The sequence below is a fragment of the Leopardus geoffroyi genome, chromosome A1 (assembly GCF_018350155.1).
Source record: "Leopardus geoffroyi isolate Oge1 chromosome A1, O.geoffroyi_Oge1_pat1.0, whole genome shotgun sequence".
Lineage (NCBI taxonomy): Eukaryota > Metazoa > Chordata > Mammalia > Carnivora > Felidae > Leopardus > Leopardus geoffroyi.
The window spans coordinates 157,196,197-157,216,906 of record NC_059326.1 but is presented as its reverse complement, the minus strand read 5'-3'; the positions used below and the strand labels follow the sequence as shown (position 1 = coordinate 157,216,906).

Here is a 20,710-nt window from a genome sequence, read left to right as displayed (position 1 = left end):
CAGAAATGCAGGAATTTTTCAGTGTTGGGAAATGTATTGACATAGCACATTAGAAGTCCAAAGAAATAAACGAGTGAACAAATAAAAACCCAAATTAAAAAAACCCTAATATGATGATGTAGGCATTTGTTGATGTCTACAAGGCATTTTTTAAGGTGAAATGTTCAGTCCTAATAAAAACTGAGCACTAATAAAAACTACTGGAAGTAAGTAGGAATTGAAGGTTACTTTAACATGGTTAAAAATATATCACACCAACATCCAACAGAAAACAATAAAGACATCTCCAGTATAATAAGAAACTAGATAAATTGCCTTCTATGACCACTTTTATTTAACAATCATCTGGGATCTGGTCATGGCTTTAAAGTACTTAAAAAAAAAGTACTGAGGTGTTACATCAGAAAACCAGAGGTAACATGGTTATGATTTGTTTTTGATATGACTAGGTATTTTGGAAAACAAAGAGACTCAACCAAAAAACTATTAGGACTTAATTAGATGGGTGCATAGGTGTGGGCAAGGTGAGCCCAATGGGATCGGAGTAATCTATGTGCCCCTTTGAACCTTCTGCTCTTGATTATTTGGTCCTATGAACAAATAATCATACACCAAACTTACATGTCCCCCTATTCTCAAAGGATTTCCACTTTGTTCTGCCTGAATGACTTCAGAGAAGTGCTTATTGTCACATAAGGTACGTGACAAAGTAAGGCACAGAATACTTTGCATTGGCTCCTTTAGTTAAGCCATTGGGAGGGTGAAAAAGGAAAGGCATTTCAGGCAGAAAAAAAGCACAAACAATATGGAGGCTGTGTAATGTCTTAGAGTGAGTACAGACCTACCTCCAGGTTGTTCAGTACCACTGGGTATGAGGGGTGAGCCAGGAAAAATGGGGTGAGCTGAAAAGATAAGCAGGGGGCCAGTGTAGAGATGGCCTTTAAAACCAGGGCAATGGATTTGTACATTATTTTGTGAGAGACGTAACCTATTGTAGGGATGTAACATAATCAACTCACATTTAGGTTGGATATTTAATAATAATAGTCCATGAAAAAATGTTTTGCTTATAATCTTTGGTTCTACAGTCTTTGTGGAAATCCCAGAGAGTAAAAGAATAGCAACAGTGGAATCAAGTAGCACAGGCTTATAATGGGTGGCTACACTGGAACATAGGAGGTACTCATTAAAGTTTTGTTAATTCAACTGACAGTGCTCATGGTATATATGCATGCCTGTCATATTTAAACGCTTTGGAAGTAAAGAATTCTTTTGAAAAATTTCCACCCGACTAGGCATTTTGATAAGCTATCATGATCTTCTGGCAATAACACATAATGTAAGAGTTCCAAATATTTTCAGTTACCTTCATATCCAAGTTCTTAGAAACAGTTTCTAGGGCAGACATGAAATTTTGAATTGTTTTCTCAATTTTCTGGTGCTCATGCCTGATGAACTGAATGTCTCCAGAAAGCTTCACAATGCTGGAGTCACATCTAGTGGCAAGACGAAAATTGGTTGTGAGATCAATAGGCTCAAACATTTTTAATACTACAGTAGGATGTGTGCATTCGTTCATGGCAAAAGTTCTAAAGTTCTTTGAATAACGAGTTAGTAGATGTAGGAACATAAACAGAAATCTTCACTTTTCTCTCTTTTTTCTGATGAGAGAGAAACCAGGTTGGATAATGATACATCAGTCAAAATCAAAGAAATGGGTTGGGGTAGATGAAGACATTGGGAGAAAATGGGGGGAATTTTTGATTTTCAGTCTGATATATTAATACGGTTGTAGGAGTTCCAACAGGTTTTGATATTGGGGGAGTACTCCCTACTGCCTGTGGTTAGGTAAAATTGAAACTTTATCCTGTTCTATATTGCATTCTGAATCCACTTTCCTCTAGTCTCTTTGTTGGATCCAAGATTGTCAATTCTCCTCTGGCTACAAAGAGTCTTAGCTCACCATCATCTTCCAACCCATCTTCAAAAACCAATTTCCCTCCTCTTAGCCCCAGTCACAACTCCTGCTCCCGGAGTGGGCTCAGTCAAGTGTCGTATTAGGACAAAAACAATTCACAGTAACATGTGAATGAAGTTTTGGCTCATAAAGTTGCACATGGTATTTTAAGAAGTAATTCTAGTGAAATGGGGTTGGAGTTGAAGATTAACCATCTTTCCAGCATGTCAGGGAAGCCCACCCCATATCACTACTCAAGGCTTCTCTTGGGAGACGGCAGGTTACGTACTGTGTTATCAGTTTCAATACACTCATATATGCATGAAATATATGCACTCATAAATGCATGGAAGATATGGAGAATGCTGAAGGACTGTGTTTTTTGTGTAAAGTTATCAGAGATCACTGTTAAGTTTGTAATTTTATAAAACAATTCTTTGTCCTCAAATAATATTTGCTAGGAACTACATTTTCATGCTATTATGCAAAGTGCTATAAATATAGTTTATTTTATGGCTGTCAATATTTTTTTAGGATCTAGAAATGAATTTTTTTTCTTAAGATTTTTGGTACCAAAGTTGAGCCCAAAATGAGTATGGTGGTAATTTTGCCTGAGAAATCCTTAGAAGAGAAACCAGGGGACTGTGGTAGGGGAGGGGATACTGCTAGGAGGAAAAATTAGGAATTAATCGGATCAAAAATGGGAGCTGGCTTGTAATGCAGCAAAGTCACAGGCAAAAGCCATTTCACACATTTGTACATAAAACCTGTTGTCAAAACAAGCTCTGTTGTCAGTTAGTTAGGCTACTATGTGAATCCACATCAAGATCCCCAAAGATTACATAGAAACAGTTGCTGCTATCACTGCTCCCAGCCACTTGTCACCCAACTCCCTCCTTGTTCGACCTTCAGAGACAGCTGGCCTGTACATTGTAGGCTAACGTTTAAGAATTTGTCTCTGATGTCACATTGACCAGGCTTTGAATCTGGCTTCTGCCGTTTCCTAGCTTTGTGATCTGGGAAAAATTTCTTAACGGTCTATGAGCTTTAGTTCTCCTTAACTGAGAAAAGGGAGTAATGACCCCAAGGCCACTGAACATAGCTGCACAATTTGTCTACCACACAACACCAGACTTGCCAGCAACATGGGCAGCATGAACACAGGAGACATAGATAGTATCTCCTGGAATGCTTTATGCTCAACCTTCAAAACCGTAAGTGGCTATCCTGAAAAAAATGTCACTTGATAGGGTTATTTTAAGATGAAAGGAGGTAATGAATCAAATGATTTAGCCAGCAACCTAGCACTGAGGAAGCACCCCTACAAGATCAGTAGCTATTATTTATTAATTCCTATCTCCCCATGCAAAAACACAGACTGCCAGCCTAACACCACATGCTGATCTGTTTTGTCCACCTGGTTGTGTAATGATTCTTTATTCCTGATGTTCAGTAACTTCAACCAGGATTTTTTGTTTGTTTGAGAGAGAGAGAGAGAGCACACCCTTGAGCATGAGTGGAGGAAGGGCAGAGAGAGAGGGAGAGAGAATCCCAAGCAAGTTCCATGCTGACAGCACAACAGCTTGATCTCATGAACAGTGAGATCATTACCTGAGCCAAAATCAAGAGTTGGACAGGATGATTAGCCAACTGATCTGCCCACGGGCCCCTCAACTGGTATATTTTGATTCAGTTGTTCTTAGAGCAATTTTTCTTGAATTCTAGTTTTGATTTATGGATTCAAATCTCCGTTTCAAGGAAGTTCTCTTTTCTTATACCCATTCTTTTTTCTTAAAGAATTTGTTCTCTTTCTTCTTCAGGCGGTCCTACAGAGTCTATGTTGAATGAGTTTTACTTGTCTGCTACATACATCATTTTTCTACAACAATTTTTATGTTAAAAAAACATTTTCTTTTCATTTTTTGTGGTTTTCTCATGTTAGCATTTAAAAAATAATTATTTTTAGTTGTATTTATTCCATGGGGGGGGGGCGCCTTCCAAAACAGATTTGATCTCTGTGATATTTTAATTTTTTTTCCCCACCTTATCCCTGAGCAATTCCAGTATATCCATCTCGTTCTGTTAGGTGATGATCTCTGTTTTGGGGAAGGCCTTTTATTTCGTATTTATTCAATATTTTTATTTTCTCAAAGTAAAACATGCCTATAGTTTAGAAGTCAATAAAAACTAAAAGGCTAATAATAAACTGTGGGAATTAAGCTTAAGAATTCCCTGAGCTTGCGCTGAAGGGTTAACAAGGCATGAAGAAATAGAAAGCCACAGCATGAAAGTATCCAAGAATAGGTAGAGATTAGGTGTTCAGGGCAGCAGTGCCCCCCAATTTAGTACAATAGCAGAAAACTGCTTTCACAGGAAGGAAGGATCAAAATAGGTAAACAGGTAAAAGGGGCTAGAGACCACCCCGGGCAAGGAGTGGAGCTAATTAGCAAAAGAAAGGTGCCTTGTTGACCCTGAGGTAGCATGTTCTGTCTTTCTTGTCCCCCTAGGCAAGTTTAGATAAACAGACAGGGCGCCTCATGTCTGCTGTAAATAACCATCTGCTCAGTACCTGGATTTTGTTTTGTATTGACCCAAACCCCTAACACCACATATCTTCAAAACCCCCTTTCCATAACGCCTGTGAGTTAATGTTCACAATTTCATTGTCTCTTTGTGCATGTCCATCATGCTGATAAACCTTCTGATCCTAATAAAAATGGAGCAAGGACACTTACTGGGAGCTCTTGTCTCCTCTCGGACTTGGAATATTAATCCTGTGACTTGCATATTAATCCTGTGTCTGCTCTCTTGCTGGACAAGTGAACTCCAGACCCAGAGTCTACGACAACAAACTACAGTGGTTCTTTGCTCTCCCTCTTCCTGCTTTTCCCAGTTCTCCCTAGAGACAAGAGCCTGTCTTTACCTAGTTTCAGAGTTTCCTAGTGCTGCCAACACCTAAGCCTTTTGAGAATTGTGTGGTGTAAAACCAGATCATTCTCAGTTTATCCCACAGGTTTAAAACTGGTTTTATTACATCTGCTAAGTCAGTTTCCACATGTCTGTTTTCTTGGTCCCAACATTTCTATGCTGATATCCTCTGTTTTGGTGGGTCTGTTTTAAAGAGAAACTTTTTTTTTTTTTTTTTTTTTTTTTTTGCAGTAGATTTAGTGGGACTTTGGGAAGGAGCAAAATTACAGCTGATTGCTGTTCAATCAGCAATCTGCTTTAATCTTTTTCCTTTGTTCTTAACTTCTTTGAAACCAAGAGAACCTCTGATTTGAACCCCTCGTGTGTGTTTCTGGGTAATTCCTCTCATTGAGGTTTGCACATCAGCCTCATAGTTTTCTCTGTCTGACTATCGATATTGGTGGTGCCGATTTTTATGCACAGGCTAGATTCTACCTATCATGCTTACATCTTTGGCTGATTCTGACTACCTACAGAAGATCACCAAGTGTGTGTGGGAGGAGGAGTAGACCACATCCTCCACTCAGGCTTGCAGTACCAAATCTGTTCTTTTCTTAAGCCCTACAGGCTGTAGGAGGGCACATCTCCCCCTTTCCTCCTCAAAGACAGGATTGGTGTATTTTACAGCCAATCACTGAATCCTAGATTTTCTGTAGTGACGCTATAGGCCCGCTCTACTTCCTCTGCCTGTAGCATGTCAGCATTTCTCTCGGGTATGAATTTGCAAGCACAGAGCTTCTAGATGATAAATAACACAAATGCATCCTCAGCTACACTCCTCAGCTGCTCTGTGTTACTGACCTGATTCCCTGAAGGGACATTTCCTGTCTGTCCTGTGACCCGCCTGAGCCCCGAGTAATATTACTCCATTCAAATTATTTAGGATTACGACTCTTGTTTTGGCGCAAGTCATTATATCTAAGTTCCGAGGAAGACAGACATGACAGTATTTGTAAGTGTACTCTGTTTGTGGTTGTGGTTAGCAGTTGTGGCAACTTCCAAGTTCTATTAAAGATGGAATTTTTAGGGGCGCCTGGGTGGCTGAGTCAGTTGAGCATCCGACTTCTGCTCAGGTCATGATCTTGCAGTCTGAGTTCAGCCCCGCTTGGGACTCTGTGTTGACAGAGCCTGGAGCCTGCTTTGGATTCTGTGTCTCCCTCTCCCTCTGCCCCTCCCCCACTCATGCTCTCTCTTTGTCAAAAATAAATAAACATTTTTTTAAACAAGATGGAATTTTTGCTTCCCTTCTATTTTTAACTGGCTTTAAGACGTCGCAAGTGAGAGGAGTGGCGTAAAAATATCTTTATTCAATTATCTTTAGCCAGAAGTTTCGACTCTTAACTTTTCAAAAGTTGACAATATCCATGATATCATTCTTCCAAAGAATATGATTTTTGCTTTTAATTTCATATCAACACAATTTATAATTTTTTTAATAAAAATCTGCCTTTGGGTCCCAAATAGCCAAATGTAGCTGGAAGTCCTGCATCCTCTGACTGCTGCTGCAGACTGTAAATCATGGCCATCTCTATGGATGTTCTTTACATACTTGCTTTTCCTCATTTGCACCTGAGATTATCATCTACTGAATAGAGGAGAGGGTATCAAAAGCAGACCAGACACCTTTGAGAACTTCGTCTCATTGGAGTTACTTGCTTTTATACCGCCCCTGTTTGGGAGTAGGAAATACGGTGTAAAATTCAAAGCACATTGCCATTATTAAATATTGAGTTTGATTTATGCAGCAGTAAAATGTTTCCTAGGAATTATGTTAAAATAATCAACTTAATCTCAGTTATGCCAAAATACTCATTAGAATTAAGGTCAATATGTGGAAAGACAGTAATTAATCTGTCTCAGCTTGTCTATTAGTCCCTTGCCTGGCAAAAATACACAGAACGGGAGAGGAAGGGTGAATTTAAGTCTCATGGCTTTTAGCCAGATTCTGTCTCGGATTAACAAATACAATAAAGAAATTTTCGTAATAAGGAGATATTTCAAGGAAAAATAAGACCTCGTCCTAAAATCACTACCTAAGATTCAAGGGGAAGGTAAGCAATTGAAGAATAAAATGGAGGGATAGGAGGCTCTTGGTTTCCCCTTCTCTGGATGTACCAAATAAATAGCTACACACAGATCAGTTTCCTCTGAGAAAAACCCAGAAACTAATTTAAAGACTCTTGCTTATCAGGCATCTAAGAATATACCCACATTGAAATGGGCAGGAAAGCTGAGACACATTCATGCTGTAAACCCCATTCTTGGCACAGTGCCTTCCTTACAGTTGGGGGGGACCCCCAAATCTTAGCTTCTTCCTGAGGAGTGAAAGGTTTGGACCATACATCGAGCACTTCAACTTTTACAGCTGCCACCTGAGAGACTGGCTTCCAAATCACCTAGCTCTGAGAGCTGATGGGACTCATTTGCAAGTCCCCTAGGACCACAGAAAGAAGAAGTAGCTGTAAATGACCACAGATTAAAAAATGGACAAATGTGGGGGTGCCTGGGTGGCTTAGTCGGTTAAGCAGCCCCTGACTTTGGCTCAGGTGATGATCTCACAGTTCGTGACTTGGAGCCCCACATCGGCTCTCTGCTGTTGGTGCAGAGCCTGCTTCGGATAATCTGTCCCCGTCTCTCTCTGCCCTTCTCCCATCTCAATCTCTCTTTCTCTTTCTCTTTCTCTTTCTTTCTCTTTCTCTTTCTCTTTCTCTTTCTCTTTCTCTTTCTCTTTCTCTTTCTCTTTCTCTCTCTCTCTCTCAAAAATAAATAAATATTTTTAAAAAACGGGCAAAGCATCTGAATAGATATTTATCCACAGATGACATACAAGTGACCAGCAAGTACATGAAGAGGTGCTCAGTGTCACTGATCATCAGGAAACTGCAAATCAAAAGCACAATGAGATATTACCCTTCACCTGTTAGAGTGGCTATTATCAAAATAATAAAAACATAACAAATGTCGACTAGTAGGTAGAGAAAAGAAAACCCTTGTATATTATTGGTAAGAATGTAAATTGGTGCAGCAATTATAGAAAACAGTATGAAGGTTCTTCAAAAAACTAAAAATAGAACTATTACATCATTCAGCAACCCCTGTTCTGGATGTATATCCAAAGGAAATGAAATCAGTACTTGGAAGGAATATCTGCACTCCCACACTCCCATGTTCACTGTAGCAATATTCACAATAGCCAAGATATGGAAACAACCTAAGTGTCTGTTGACAGATGAATGGAAAAATAAATTGTCACACACACACACACACACACACACACACACGCATTCCGAGTATTATCCAGACTCAAAAAAAGAGATATTGACATTTGTGAATACACAGATAAAATCGGAGGACATTATGCTAAGTTAATTAAGATAGACACAGAAAAAAAAACCTGCATGATCTCATATGGAACCTGAAAAAGTCAAATACGCAGAAGCAGAGAGTGGAATGGTGGTTACCCAGGGTGCAGAGGTAGGGGAGATGGGGAAATGTTGGTCAAAGAGTACAAAGTCGCAGTTAAATAGGAAGAATATGCCTAGAGACCTAATATACAGTGTGATGACCATAGTTAATAATGTACTGAAGAATGGAAATATGCTAAGAAAGTAGATTTCAGTTGCTCTTATCACACACATAAAATGGTAACCATGTGAGAAGATATGTTAATTAGCTTGACTGTAGTAATCATTTTACTATGCTTGTATATATCAAATCATGTTGTAGACTTTAAAGAGAAACAATTTTTATTTTTAAAAAAGGAAACAAAAAAGAAAAAAAGAAATTGAAGCTGATCCATCTTGTTCTAGATATTATTCCTTTCATATCTTGGTTTCATTGAAATCTGTTATTGTGTCTTATATGTAAGGCAGGATTTAGAAAAATAGAATACTGGGTTTGTAATGGTTTGCAGAAAAAATAAATAGTTCACGTGTCATCAGCACACCACCAAGTGGAACCAAATTCCAAGTTTTATTCAAGACAGATGTTTGGTATTTGTCTTTGAGAAATCATGGCACATCTAAATAGGATGGTGGGTCTGTTCGTGTTTGTTTTATTACCTTGCTTCAAACTTACCCAAATACTATAAACCTTCTTTTGTGTGTATCAGATATTATATAAGGAAATATATAATTTTGTGTATTTTAGATGAATAAACATGTATTTATGCATAGCATAGTTACATATCTATCTGTGTGTGTGTGTGTGTGTGTGTGTGTGTGTACACATAGGCACTACTCCTGAAGATTCTGTTTTCCTAATGTTTGCTACCTGGTCTGGACTTTCATGGCTAGTGTGTTAGTTTAGGCCCTTGACATTTCCCACCTTGACTACAGCAGTAGGCTTCCTTTCATTTTCATTTTTCCTTTCTGTACCCCACCAACTTAGCTAATACTAGAATGTTCCTAAATATGTCATCCCTCTTACTTATAATCAATCTTCCCATGCTTACTTATAACTTTCTATATAAAGTTCAAACTTCTTACCTTGACCCACAAGATCTCTCAGCATCCAATTTGGACCACTTGTAAGCTTCATCTCCCAATCTCCCATCTCTCCCTAAAAGCAAACCCCCAAATACCAAAACTAAAACACTCTTCTTACAGGTAGCGCTTTGAACATGTCTCAGTAATTCATCCCTCAGTTCGTTTGCACTTATTATCCCTCCTATGTAAAGTGCATTTCCTGTTGTCCTTCCTTGTCTAGATATCTGCTATGGATCCTTCAAAACTAATCTCAGTGTCACCTCCTCCAGGAAGACTTCCCTATGCCTCAGTCTGATTTGGATATTCCCATAGCACCTCAAGCTTTCATTACATTGTTTATCTAATCACTTACATTTGGAGCTTGTTTTCCCAGGTAGACCACAAATCTGGGGTCATGAGGAATTGGAAGTGGACCATGTTGCTGAATCCCCAAATCCCAGTACACTGCCTGGCATGTGCTTATGTGGCATGAAGCTTAATACCTTTTTGTTGTTGTTGAATTGAATGGATAGATGCTCTAAAAGGAGTTCATCTTAGGTGTTAATCACCTAATTGTTATTTGGTCATTAACATTGCAGAGCAGATTAACAAGATGGAGATTGAGTATTCCAGGAGAGAGTAAAGATGTGCTGGCAGAAGATGCTGAGTTGCAAAGGTGACTACAGTCAGCCATTCACAGGTGATCTTTGATATGTCTACTAGAGTGGTCCTGCCATTGTCAATACCCACAGGGTTTTGTTAAACTGTATAGCATTAATTCTTTTGATTTAGAAATATCATATGAACCATATTTTTCAAAATTTTATCGATTTGGAAGTAAATTCCTTTTGTTAGACTTTTATATGTAATTCTTATATATTTTAAATATTTTAATTAATTATTAAATTAAATTATTAAATTAAACTAAATTAAAGTATTTTAAATATTTGTAGGTGTTCTTGAGGGTGTGTCTTTGTATAGATGTTGGCATTTAGACAGTAGAGGGCTGCAAATATAATATGATTCTCGTCACTAGCAGACGGAACCAAACTGGACATTCTGTAAAAGGGGCCTTTTAGAGAACCCTTGATTCTCAAGGTAGCGTGAAGCTTTCAAGGTGTATCATAGACTTTCTCAACCTCCACCTCATCAGTTTAGCGTAAAGACAATATCTACTTTTTTACTATATGGAACTTAGTTGGGAATGAGAATTCAATGGGCAAGAACTGACTGCCATTCATTGATATGCTTCTTCTCACCTGGCTACTCTTCCTCGAAGATCTCCAACTCCTTGAAGGTGTCTGGTGTTTAGCTCCTGCACTGCAAAATTAGTTCCTGTGGCCGCCTGGTCTCGCGCTCTTATTTGGTGTTCTAAAATCTGTAATTTTAAGTGAAAATTCCCATTAATTTCCTACCCCACATGATAAGAAAGTATCATTTAAAGCAGAGGTTGCAAAATCAAAAGCCTTTCCTAATTAGGCTGACAGTGTAAATGAGTGAGAGAGTCCTATGTCAGAGAGATGCAGTCCCTACTTTATCTGAGGAAGGTAGTGATGGCCTGATTCCAGCTGATTACTGCCAGGTAGCAATGATGGCTCAACAGTGTTTCAACACAAGCCAGAAATCTAGATTTTATGTTAAATCTTTCAATTTTTAAATATTGACATCTTAGTCAAAATCTTACATAAACACACTACGGGCCAAATAAAATATACTTATTGCACTGTTATGGCCACAAGTTGCCATTTGGCCATCATTGATACAAAAGCTTTTCACGAAAACCTATTTCAGAATTGGTGGCAGAGTTTAGAAAGGGATCTTTACTATGGCATCAGGCAAGGCCCTTTGCAGATTGAATCAGAACCACAGTGAAGCTAATACAACTAACATGAGTAAATGTGAATCAAACTGTTCCACTCAAAAGGAGTGAAGAAGGTTTATTCTAGATTTTTAGAGAACACGAGAGATTTATGGCTTGAAGTATATTCAGATTTTGTCCTTGGGTATTCTTAGTCACGTCTTAGGTAGGTCTTGGTATTCTGAAATAGAGCTGACTATCTTATACTACCAGGTCGGTGCTCTCAAGAACAGTGGCTTAAAAATTTTCCACACTTAACATGTAAGCATTAATTTAAAACTAAAAAAAAAAAAAAATTCTGCTTGTCCATAGCAAAAATTTCTATCTTAGTTGACACTCAAGCAAAATCCAAAGTAAAGTGAAGACATATATTAAAAAAAAAAAACATATTTATTTGTAAAATAAGTGAGAGTATATGACAAGTTCAGGATTTGGGGAAGCATTAAAGTTTAGTTACTATATTTGATCAAGGCCTGCACTATGTCTAAATTTATGTTTATCAATTTTTTGAGGAAAGAAGGATTTTTGTAGCAAATGAATCATAGAAATTTTAAATACCATATACAGGATCTTTCTCATTTGTAAACTGGCAGATTGAAACAACCCAAGAGCAAAAACAAACAAAAAAAACTTTAATTGAAAACTTAGAAGTGTCAAGAATGCTAGCTGGAGTTTTTTTGTTTTCTTTTTTTTTTTTTTTTTTTTCAGCGTTTATTTATTTTTGGGACAGAGAGAGACAGAGCATGAACAGGGGAGGGGCAGAGAGAGAGAGAGGGAGACACAGAATCGGAAACAGGCTCCAGGCCCTGAGCCATCAGCCCAGAGCCTGACGCGGGGCTCGAACTCACGGAGCGCGAGATCGTGACCTGGCTGAAGTCGGACGCTTAACCGACTGTGCCACCCAGGCGCCCCTGTTTTCATTTGTTTTTGCCTGACTCTAAGTGTCTCAGTCCATTCACGTTGCTCTAACAAAATACCACAGACTGGGTAGCTAATAAACAACAGACATATGTTTCTCACAGTTCTGGAGGCTGGAAGTCCAAGGTCAGGGTGCCCGCTTGGTCCAGTTCTGGTGAGAGCCCTCTGCTGGGCTGCAGACTGTCTACTTCCTACTGCGTCCTCAGGTGGTGGTAGGAGTCAGGGGTATCTTGTGGGAGGGCACTGGTCCTGATCACGAGACCCCACCTCCTAACACCATCACATGGGACATTAGATTTCAACATATGAATTTTGGAGGAGCAGGGAGAGACCCAATATTCAGACCATAGCAAAAGATGTTACTTTGTTTTGGTAAAGTATAGTGATGAAAAGGAATTTGCCCTACTAAACACTAAAACATATGAGATGATAATAAATAAATAAGTGTAGCAAAATAGATATGCATATGTAAATAAATCAATGTAATGTAATGAAGACCTCGGTAAACAAAAGAAAGAAATGTGCTGGGGCGCCTGTGTGGCTCAGTTGGTTGAGTGTCCGACTTTGGCTCAGGTCATGATCTTGCTGTTTATGAGTTTGAGCCCTGCATAGGTCTTTGCGCTGACAGCTCAGAGCCTGGAGCTTACTTCGGATTCTGTGTCTCCCTCTCTCTCTGCCCCTCCCTCACTCACACTCTGTCTCTCTTTTTCAAAAATAAATAAACATTAAAATATTTTTTAAAAAAGGAATGTACTATACTTGAGGCTCACAAATTAGTGGGGGAGGAATTTCACGAATGGTGTTGGGATCTCTGGTTGTTTATTCAGAAAACAATCAGTTTAGATCCTTACCTCATGACACACATCAGTATAGATTTTAGAAAAGTAGTTTAAAAATATAAATAGTTAAGCCATAAAAATAACATAATAAAGGTGATTATTTCAATTCTAAATGAAGACATTTCTTTTCTTAAAAATAATAAGAGGAATCACAGAGCAAAATATTGGAATGCTTAACGAGAGCAAAATAATGGAAAGTTTAACAACCTTATATAAAACTTGACAGAAACCTTGTAAATATAACTGAGATATAAACAATGAACTGAAAAAACATTTATAACAAATGTTACTGCCACAGACTTCAGCCTAGTGCTGCAATCAGCATGCATTTGTTGGTGAAAGCCAGTTGTGCGTATCTTTTCCCATCTTTGTGTTTGGTGTTTTGATGTTTGAAATCAATCACAGTGAGACTATTAACACCATGGAAATAGGCAAACACTCCAACCAAGTTTTTATTCTCCAGAAAATATTTACTTGCTGGTTGCTAACCATTTGCCAAGCTACCAGCAGCTATTATCCTCAATTAATAAAAAAGCTCATCAAATCAATAAGAATTAAAAAGCACTAAAACTCCAAAAGATAAATTGGCAAACGACATTAATAGATGATGGACAGAGAAAATGAAAAGCGTTATAGTCACTTTTAAAAAGTGAAAACGAGGGGCGCCTGTGTGGCTCAGTCGGTTAAGCGGCCGACTTCGGCTCAGGTCATGATCTGACGGTCCGTGAGTTTGAGCCCCGCGTCGGGCTCTGTGCTGACAGCTCAGAGCCTGTAGCCTGTTTCAGATTCTGTGTCTCCCTCTCTCTCTGACCCTCCCCCGTTCATGCTCTGTCTCTCTCTGTCTCAAAAATAAATAAATGTTAAAAAAAAAAATTTTTAAAGTGAAAACGAGAGAAAGATCTCATCTCTATCCCATTAAATTAGTGAAGTTAAAACAATACATCTCAATGCTGGTGTAGGCCCATGAAAAAGCACTCTTGTGTAATGCTAATGGAAGTGTAAGTATAAACTTTCCGGAAACCAATGTATCAAGAGCCTTTACAGTGTCCACACCCTGGAGTTCTACTTCTAAGAATTTATACTATGGAAATAATCCAAATACAGACCTATACTTATGAGCAAGGGTATTTTAATATTAACAGAATGACTTAGCAAATCATGGTGTGTGCACTGTACAAAGAACCTTTAATGACGTGAGTGTAGGATATAATTTTATATTAAAGATTATGCTTACAAATGTAGTCCCAGCCTCCTAATGGAATATGTGGAAGGACTTGAAGGTAATGAATCTGGGTGTTTGTAGAAATTGCCATTTGGTAGTGGAATTGAGAATTTTTTCCCCCAGGTTTAAACATTTTTTTCTTAAGCTTTCAAAATAATTACAATGAACAAGTATTGCTCTTACATGTTGGTGGGAAAAAGAAAAAATAAATAAACAAAATAAATGTGATACATAAAATTCTCTTTCCTTGAGTTTAAAATAAATTAATTTTAAAAGTTGTAATTAGCTGCCAGCTTGAAAAACAAATAGTTTGAATATAAAAAGGAACAAGCAACTGCTGCAATTATGGTTGATTAAAAACATTTTTTTTTAAATTCCTTTCATAGGCCCAAGTCAAGCTTCAGCTCACACTTGAACCTGTCTTGCCAGTCAGTTTGCAATGGACTGACCTCGTTGAGTTTAGGCTTTTAAAAAATACTTGAATAGCACCTCTTTCACTATAAAGAACACGTTATAGTATTAGTTATTTACTAAAGGTAGCCTAATAGTTTCTTCTTTATGATGTTTAACTATGTTGTCTACAGACTTTAAAATATTTTCTAATTCATTTTTCTCATAGACCAGTCCTCCTCATCCTCTTAACAGGATGGCATATATTTTGAGATTTTAGAGTTTTGGGAAAATATTTTGTCTTTTTTTCAGAGCTAATCTAAGATAACCAATTATTATAGGAAAAGAAGCCCTTAACAAGATTTCTAATGGGGTGCCTGGGTGGCTCAGTCAGTTAAGCATCCAACTTCAGCTCGGGTCATGATCTTGCCCTCAGTGAGTTTGAGCCCCACATCAGGCTTTGTGCTGGCAGCTCTCTCTCTCTCTCTCTCTCTCTCTCTCTCTCCCTCAATGAAAAATGAATAAATGTTAAAAAAATTAAAAAAAAAAACAGATTTCTAGACTTCTGGAAATAGTTTCCCTCTTAAAATTAAGATTATTTTACTGAGGTATAATTAATATAATTACTGAGGTATAATAATTTACTGAGGTAATAATTAATATAATAACAGTAATATATTTTACTGAGGTATAATAATAACTGAGGTAATAATAAATAATATAATAATAATTAATATAATAATAATTAAAAGGTACCAATCAAAGTATATATCTGAATGGATTTTGACAAATATAATCAACATGTAACAACCATTTCTCATTTCTGAGAATGCTACTCTCTTTTCAATTACCAGCAAGTTTTGACTTTTAAATTGGTGTCTTGTTTAGTGCGAGTGCTGTACTTGGTTTGGTCATCATGTCAAAGGCGCTGAGCCTCTAACCTCATCATTTTCTTACCACTGTTATGCTGGAAACACCTTTGACCACTTTGAGAAGTGGTACTGACTTTTAGGCACTGGGGTCAATTCAGTATGTGCTAAATACCAATGAAGTACCTTTTAAAAGTTCACTAAGATTTTTTTTTTAACTTCCATACTCCCTCTAATGCATCCTGGGGTTTGCCAGACCCTACAGATGGAAAATAAATTAATAAATATCCTTAGCTTTATAAACAAAGTCCTAAGGAAGTCTTTGCTGAGTTAATTGCATGAGTTTTGTTTGTCTGTTTGTCAAATCCACTATATTATATTCTCTGACAGTAAAAGAGGACATTTGTTGTGGGAATTTTAATGATAATTCTGCAAATTTTTAGTCAGTTTCCCAAAGTATATTTTCTGGGACTCTTGCTTGAAAGTTTCTACCCCAGATTCATCATGCCTATTGGCACCTTAAAAATGCTGAAAGACTTGTAGTGAAAATCTGTTTATTTTGGTTTAACCAAGACAGATATTTTCTTTTGTGATCAGAAATTCTATTTTCCCTTTAACATCTTAAACATCATTCATTTGGGAAATATGTAGAGTGCTGACTACCTACCATGTGCTGTTGTCATCTGTTGTGTTATTTAATAATGAAGAAAACAGAATCTTTACCATTATATATTAGAATATATATATATATATACACATACATACATACATATATAGGTATATACACACACACACATATATATATATATTCATATATTAGAAGGGGAAAACAAGCAATTAACAAATATAGACTATGAGTTTGCTTATCACATGGATACATGCTATGAATATTTATAATGTAAGATTTAACGAAGATTGTGACTGCTGGGTAGGGAAGGGTGCTTTTTTACAGAATGCTGAGGAAATCCTCTCTGATAGGGTGATAACTGAGCACAGACTTCAAGGCAACGGAGAACATTTCATAGGAATGTCTAGGGGAAGATGATTCAGCCAGAGTGAATATTAAGTGCCAACGCCCTGAAGCCAGAACATGTTTGGTGTGTTCTAGGAAGAGCTGGGAGCCAGTGTGGTCACAATGAAAGAAGTGAGGGGGTGGGAGATGGGGAGAGAGATGGCTTGGGTCAGACTGTGATGGGCCTGTGAACCATCATTGCCAGTGCACCATGAAAAGCTCTATCTGAAACAATTACACAAAAAGAATCTCAGAAATTGAGATTAAAATAATCACCTTAGCACAATGTCTGACACACTGTTAAATAATTCTCTCTGCTGTCACAAAATAGATATTAAATGCTTTTTGAATAGAATTTCCTTCTGCTTTTTAGCATACATGAGCAGTTGAAAAGTTGAACTGTTTTCCTCTGGGGCTACATGTTGTAGTCATTTAAACTTAAGCTCTAGTGAGTCATTTCTGTAGTTGAAAATGATATTGGTGGTTGATCATCGTTGTCAAGCAATGATGCCAACGTATGGGAAATGAAGAATTACCTCAATATTTTGGCTCAGTTTTTTGACAATGCTCGTGATGGTCTGGATGTGGCTTTCCAGTAGCTTCCTGGCAAGCAACTCCTCTTTTTGAAAGCCATGGGCCCCTTGAAGACAAGCAGAGATTTCCTCCTTGATGCGGAAGGCTTGTTCAAGGAGGAAAGCGATGGTACGCTCCTGGGTGTTCAATCTGTCTTCTAGCTGCCTTCTCTGGGTGTTTGGAATCACAGGAAGAAAAGAATGACCCCTAGTCAGGAACAGGAAACAACACCAGGGACATTACAAGAATGAGTTGGAGGAGCCCGAACCAGAACTTGTCTCTTCACTTAACTTCTGTATCATCTCCCCTGTGAGAGGTTTGGGAGGACCTTAAAGGAATCGGCCTGGTTGGATTCCTGGTTTGTCGCTCATCTCACAAGATCTGACTTCTGCCTTGGTCTTACATTATGCATTTTTCATGTTTCTAAGCAGGAATCGTTTTATATTTTACCCACTATTCTAACAAGCCAACTTGGATCCACACACATTTAATACTTGAGAATTCTACATTGAGGAGAGTGCTGCCTACTAACTTGGAAGAAATGATAGTTCAAAGGCAGAGATTTATGAAAGAGTCAGAAGTTCAGTGAAAAAGTAAACACAATAAATGAGAAAAAGAAATAGGCTAGAGCTCTTAAGAATTAGGGTAAAGTAGCATGTAAAATCCTGATAGCCCCTATTGGCATTAGTATATTACTCTTTCCCCTCACTGATAAGCCTCTTGAAGGACAAGCTACTTTGTTGTGTCTTTTTCTTCATTGAATTCACTTTGCTTGGTTCTGTGACCCAGACTCTGAAGAAAGAAATGAGTTACACAGTTCCTCAGGAGTAAAATTTCCTGGGTGTCCTATGGTCTTGACCAAAATGCTCAGCTAGCATGACTGCTGGTTTTCTATCCTCTCTCCCTCCTAAAACCTTGGAGTGACTGGAAAGAAAAATTAGAAAACTGCCCTCCTTGGGCAGCAGGGGCTATTTTAAACTGGTGAGGGTGTGGGGTGGTGCAGGGGGTGCCCTGATGTGCCCCCCAGCTCCCTTTTCAGGAAGGTGGGACTTATTTTCCTAAGTGTTGGGTGCGCTGCTGGCTGACAGCCCTCAGCTGATAGCTTCTCTGGGAACCGCCTTGGTGAAGACAGTCACTTTGCTCAAGGCCATGCCCATTTCCTGGGGCAGCTTGAAATCAGTGATGGGTCAATGTATGGCTATAAAGGCCTGGCACCCTTGCTCTATCTCAGAACAAGTTGGAAGGACCATCCCAGCTTCAGGGCTCCCTGTGGAATTGTATCACAATACTTTTTTTCCTTCCATTCCTGGCAGTGACCCCAGAGCACTCCTTAATGAGCCTTCTGTTCACCAATCTCTGTCTCAGAGCCTGTTTCCTGGGCAACCCAACCACAGTCAGGTGGCCTCTTTGGCCTGGGGCAAGAGAGAATTCAGCAAGGCTGTGGGAGGGCAAAATGGGGAAGAAGGACTGTTGTAGTTTACTCTTGCTTCTTCTAGATAGCCTTGGGATAAACTGCTCTAGTTGTGTGAAATTCAGATTCTTGTTTAAGTGTCCTCAAGAGTCAGATCAGGCAAGGCAGAAGACCTGTAAGAACCTCAAACAACAGTAACAAAAAGCTTGGGGTAAAAACAGACCTTGAGCATTTGCTTTTATACCTTCCTACCTCCACAGGCTCCAGGGGTGGGAAAGTCACTGGTCTCCTAATGCTACTTCTTTCTGAGGAGCAAAGGTGAAAACCTGACAGGACAAGTTATTTTGTAGGATGGGGAGGTTTTACTGGGCCTGGGGCTCATCCATGCCAACCCCCTGAGTTTATTGGAGCTGACAGGACTCCAGTGGAGAACTGGGTCTGGCCAAAACCCCCAGGGGAAAATTAACTCACAGGCCAAGATAGCAAGACATTTGAGGAACACGGTCTCTTCCAAAACCAACTAGCCAACAAATAACCTACTGGATTATAGATTTCTACAGAAGATAAACACTAAGATATATGCAGTAAGACATTTTTTAAAAGGCTAATAAACATTAAAAGAAGGGAAGATGTTAGCAAAATGAAAACAAAAAACTAGAAAATGTTAAAAAATAAACAAGTGAAAATATAATGGTTGAAATAAAGAAAAAGATGGGAAAATATGAAGGAGGAAATAGCTGAAGAATGAACTAGTGATTTAGAATACCAGAATGAAAAAAATTAATCAGACAGAAGGAAGGGTCACACAACTTAGTTATGTCAGGGTCAAACTTTGAAACTCATCTGTGTGACTCCAAAATCCAATGTTAAGCTTAACTCTCCTATATTCCTAGAATTCCAAGAGATAATAAGCAGCAGCAGGGGACTCACTTTGATGCTACTCATGTGACCTAATAGAGTGGCAGCAGTAAGGACACACAGAAGTGTCCCCAGGCTTCATATACACTCTTTCCTTAGTTGTCTCTTCCTTTCTTGGTCCTGGCCGCCATTATCTCCTCTACTTCTGCATCTGAACAAAAAGTGCATCCTCCACATGGAAGTTAGAGTGGTCTTTCTCAAAGTCTGAGACCCTCCAATGGCTTTTCCATTTTCTGAGAATAAAATCCTTGTTCCCCTTTCCAACCTCATCTCCTCCTGCTCTTCCATCCATTTACTCTCATTCAACCACATGCATCTTCTTTCCATCCCTCACCCATGCAAAACTAGGACGTTGTTCAGAGCCTTGGCACTTGCTGTTCTTTCTGCTTAGACTGCTCTTCCCTGAAGTCACTTCATGGCTGCCTCCTTCTCATTGATTTTGTCTCAAATCCAGTATCCCCTCCTCAGACAAGTCTTCCCCTAGGTCACTTTCTATCATAATACCCCATTTCTTCTTCTCCCCAGCATTTGTCATTATCTAAAATGATCTTAATTGTGTTTGTTTTCTGCCCTCCATCACTAGAATGAAAGCTCCCCGTGGACAGGTGCTTTATCTAAGTTGTTCTTCACAATGCCTCCAACACTGAGAAGAATGGCTGACACATAGTAGGTCGTCAGTAAATGTTTATTGACTGACTGATTTTTCTGGCTGTACTGTTTGTTCCCTTAAGGCTCTGTTGTTGGAAATTGGAGGTGGAGGAAGGTACAATGAAGACTACTGTTTGAGCTTTAAGGTTTACAGTTTCTTCTCTTGAGCAGTACAAAACAGCCTCAGCCTGGGTGAAGTTCCCCTTTCTTGTCACCCGCACATTTTAGGAACAAAGAAGGCTTTGTTAAGGGTTTCGTTAGATTCCCTCTACCACTCATTTGGCTTAAAAATGTTCTTCTGGAATATTACCAAATGGATATGGGGATATATATATATATATATATATATATATATATATATATATATTCCATTTCTCTAAAACCCCGGCATGCTGACAGTGCTCTGTCGATTGGATGTATGAGTCACAGGCAGAAGGGAAGAGGATGTCAGGCCCTGCTGATGGTGACACATAGCCTAGTGGCAGACGGCAGATTTACTTGTTATCTTCCTTGAGCTAGTGCTGCTTTGTGACCTCTCCACAGTCTGCAGTCTGGATGTGCCAGGGAAAGAGAAGTTGGTCCTTGGTCATCAGTCCTATACAGATACTTATAAATTATGCTACATTCTTCTCAAAATTTAGTATTTGTGTTCTCTTAGGTGT

The 20,710-nt window shown here is 38.6% G+C and overlaps 1 protein-coding gene across 3 annotated transcripts in view; it reads right to left on the bottom strand.

Annotated features, from left to right (window-relative positions):
* Window positions 1-20,710, bottom strand: part of FAM81B (family with sequence similarity 81 member B) — a 55,334-nt gene that overhangs the window by 20,701 nt on the left and 13,923 nt on the right. For all 3 annotated transcript variants that reach the window (XM_045498499.1, XM_045498506.1, XM_045498515.1), the window contains 3 exons: window positions 17,035-17,278; window positions 10,650-10,768; window positions 1,367-1,496 (listed from right to left, as the gene is read on the bottom strand). In XM_045498499.1, coding sequence (XP_045354455.1) covers window positions 1,367-1,496; window positions 10,650-10,768; window positions 17,035-17,278 — 493 coding nt within the window. The remainder of the gene's footprint in view (window positions 1-1,366; window positions 1,497-10,649; window positions 10,769-17,034; window positions 17,279-20,710) is intronic.